This window comes from Oncorhynchus keta, chromosome 20 (assembly GCF_023373465.1).
Source record: "Oncorhynchus keta strain PuntledgeMale-10-30-2019 chromosome 20, Oket_V2, whole genome shotgun sequence".
Taxonomy (NCBI): Eukaryota; Metazoa; Chordata; class Actinopteri; order Salmoniformes; family Salmonidae; genus Oncorhynchus; species Oncorhynchus keta.
Window position 1 is genome coordinate 45,838,980 of NC_068440.1, and position 3,696 is coordinate 45,842,675.

At 53.3% G+C, this 3,696-nt stretch overlaps 1 protein-coding gene across 1 annotated transcript in view; it reads left to right on the top strand.

The window, feature by feature from the left end:
- The window catches only part of LOC127910109 (helicase SRCAP-like), an 8,745-nt gene extending 5,662 nt beyond the window's left edge, over positions 1 to 3,083 (top strand). Inside the window, exons 3-4 of the mRNA XM_052473173.1 lie at positions 1,256 to 2,345; positions 3,064 to 3,083. Of these exons, the coding sequence (XP_052329133.1) occupies positions 1,256 to 2,345; positions 3,064 to 3,083 (1,110 nt within the window). The remainder of the gene's footprint in view (positions 1 to 1,255; positions 2,346 to 3,063) is intronic.
- The last annotated feature ends 613 nt before the right edge of the window (positions 3,084 to 3,696 follow it).

A 3,696-nucleotide genomic window follows, 5' to 3' on the forward strand; every position in this document is an offset into this window, starting at 1 on the left:
ACAGTCTGTGGTGCAACGTGGCATTGGTGGATGGGGCGAGACATGATGTCCCAGATGTGATCAATCGGATTCAGCTCTGGGGAACGGGCAGGCCAGTCCATGGCATCAATGCCTTCCTCTTGCAGGAACTGCTGACACACTCCAGCCACATGAGGTCTAGCATTGTCTTGCATTAGGAGGAACCCAGGGCCAACCGCACCAGCATATGGTCTCACAAGGGGTCTGAGGATCTCATCTCGGTACCTAATGGCAGTCTGGCTACCTCTGGCGAGCACATGGAGGGCTGTCCGGCCCCCCCAAAGAAATGCCACCCCACACCATGACTGACCCACCGCCAAACCGGTCATGCTGGAGGATGTTGCAGGTAGCAGAACGTTCTCCACGGCGTCTCCAGACTCTGTCACGTCTGTCACATGTGCTCAGTGTGAACCTGCTTTCATCTGTGAAGAGCACAGGGTGCCAGTGGCGAATTTGCCAATCCTGGTGTTCTTTGGCAAATGAAAAATGTCCTGCACGGTGTTGGGCTGTAAGCACAACCCCCACCTGTGGATGTCGGGCCCTCATACCACCCTCATGGAGTCTGTTTCTGACCGTTTGAGCAGACACATGCACATTTGTGGCCTGCTGGAGGTAATTTTGCAGGGCTCTGGCAGTGCTCCTCCTGCTCCTCCTTGCACAAAGGCAGAGGTAGCAGTCCTGCTGCTGGGTTGTTGCCCTCCTACGGCCTCTTCCACGTCTCCTGATATACTGGCATGACTCCTGGTAGCACCTCCATGCTCTGGACACTACGCTGACAGACACAGCAAACCTTCTTGCCACAGCTCGCATTGATGCGCCATCCTGGATGAGCTGCACTACCTGAGCCACTTGTGTGGGTTGTAGACTCCGTCTCATGCTACCACTAGAGTGAAAGCACCGCCAGCATTCAAAAGTGACCAAAACATCAGCCAGGAAGCATAGGAACTGAGAAGTGGTCTGTGGTCCCCACCTGCAGAACCACTCCTTTATTGGGGGTGTCTTGCTAATTGCCTATAATTTCCACCTGTTGTCTATTCCATTTGCACAACAGCATGTGAAATGTATTGTCAATCAGTGTTGCTTCCTAAGTGGGCAGTTTGATTTCACAGAAGTGTGATTGACTTGGAGTTACATGGTGTTGTTAAGTGTTCCCTTTATTTTTTTGAGCAGTGTATATATATATATATAAAAAACTTTTGTTTTAGATGACCATGTTGATCTATTTTTCCAATACTAGTTGATCCCAGAGGAGGAGCAAAGGAGGGACATTGAGAAGTTCCTCAGGGGCCTCCTGATCCCAGGGCAGGAGGATAAAGGGGAGGAAAGTTCCATCATGGGGGAACCTCTAGACATACCTAACCCCTACCTGCTGAACCCCGACCTCGGTGCTAACCTCTCCCCTTTCGTTCCGGACTTGCTCCCCGATCTCTCACCCTTGCTCCACGACCTGGCCCCCAACCTGGCCCCCAACCTGGCCCCCAACCTGGCCCCCAGCGAAGACGACTTCCCCCCTCTCCCGAGCGGCGCGTCTCCATGGCAAGGTGACAGGCTGTGGCAGGGCTCTCCGCCTGCCAACCTCCCCACACCTCTCATCCCCATCCCTGGCCCCTTCAACCTTCTGGGCAAAGTGGCTGCCTGTATCAAGGCCCCTGCTCCAGCCAAGGTCCCAGCTACCAGGATTACAGACCCAACCAAGGCCCCTGCTCCATCCAAGGTCCCAGCTACCAGGATTACGGACCCAACCAAGGCCCCTGCTCCAGCCAAGGTCCCAGCTACCAGGATTACAGACCCAACCAAGGCCCCTGCTCCAGCCAAGGTCCCAGCTACCAGGATTACGGACCCAACCAAGGCCCCTGCTCCAGCCAAGGTCCCAGCTACCAGGATTACGGACCCAACCAAGGCCCCTGCTCCAGCCAAGGTCCCAGCTACCAGGATTACGGACCCAACCAAGGCCCGAGCTCCACCAACAACCCAGCAAGAGCTTTATGACCTGATGGCTGACTTCCCAGCCCTCCAGCCCCAGGGGAAAGCACCTCCACTGGGCTTGCAGCAGCCTGCCAATGCCCCGTGCCGGGCTCCGACCACCAATGTGGAGCTACTTCTCCAGGACCTACCCTACAGCGCCTTGTTCAAGGCCCAGGAAGGTGACCGGGAGCTGGGCAGACAGGATGGTAAAAGAGTGGCCAAGGGACCCAAGAAGATGGAGTCTGAACCTGAGGAGGAACCTCAGGACATTGCCGTTGTTACTGATGATGTTGACCAGTGGCCTGAGATCACCACTACCAAGCAGCCTGCATTCACCCAAGCCACTCAACAGGTTATAGCCGGTAAGAGATATCTTCTTCTTTTGTTCTGCCATCATCACCCAAATATCACTGTCATACTAACACTGGCAACTGTTGTCCAAAGGCCATCCATCTAAAATGTGATGAATCAGGACTGAAACCTGTCAATGTAAACGATGTTGTTTCATATCTAATCTAGTCATTTATAGCTGCTGAGAAAGGTATAAGTAGACAACATGGTCAGTTATACTTGTTGGACATTGGATGGTGAAGAGTTAGAGGATGGTCCAGGTCAGGTCAGGTCAGGGAAGGCTCGACTTGGACACAGTGGGGACAGAATGATTTGCATACCACTTAAAGTTACACACACACACACACACACAGACAGACAGACAGACAGACAGACAGACAGACAGACAGACAGACAGACAGACAGACAGACAGACAGACAGACAGACAGACAGACAGACAGACAGACAGACAGACAGACAGACAGACAGACAGACAGACAGACAGACAGACTTTTGCCATATGCCATACCTTACAACCTTATTATAAAAATGGATTAAATCGTTTTTTTCTCTCCCCTCATCAATCTATACACATTCTCCCATAATGACAAAGAAAAAACTGTTTTTTAGAATTGTCTGCTAATTGACTGTAGCCTGCATGCAACCATGTGGGAGAGGAGGACCCTTCATTCATTAACTGGAACTTAGGAAATCAATTCTGTTACTTCTTTTCTTGTTATTCCTGTCAGATATTTCCATTCCGGGATAGTTGTTCACTGGGTTGCTACCACTAGTTGTTCACAGTGCTACAGCAGCTACAATGTCTTGCTCTAGTTGGAATGTGAATGGTTTGTCACGTGATGCTGCCTTCGAATCCCGTCCCAAATGACAATCACCTATTAAGATAGGTGCTTTTGGATGCAGGTAGGCAGGTAGGCAGGTAAGAAGTTAGGCAGCAGGTAGGCAGGTAGGCAGGTAGGTAGGTAGGCAGCAGGCAGGTAGGCAGGTAGGCAGCAGACAGGTAGGCAGCAGGCAGGTAGGCAGGTAGGCAGGTAGGCAGCAGGCAGGTAGGCAGGTAGGCAGCAGGCAGGTAGGCAGCAGGCAGGTAGGCAGGTAGGCAGCAGGCAGGTAGGCAGCAGGCAGGTAGGCAGCAGGCAGGTAGGCAGGTAGGCAGTTAGGCAGCAGGCAGGTAGGCAGCAGGCAGGTAGGCAGGTAGGCAGCAGGCAGGTAGGCAGCAGGCAGGTAGGGCAGCAGGCAGGCAGGTGGGCAGCAGGCAGGTGGGCAGCAGGCAGGTAGGCAGGTAGGCAGCAGGCAGGTAGGCAGGTGGGCAGCAGGTAGGCAGGTGGGCAGCAGGCAGGTGGGCAGCAGGCAGGTAGGCAGCA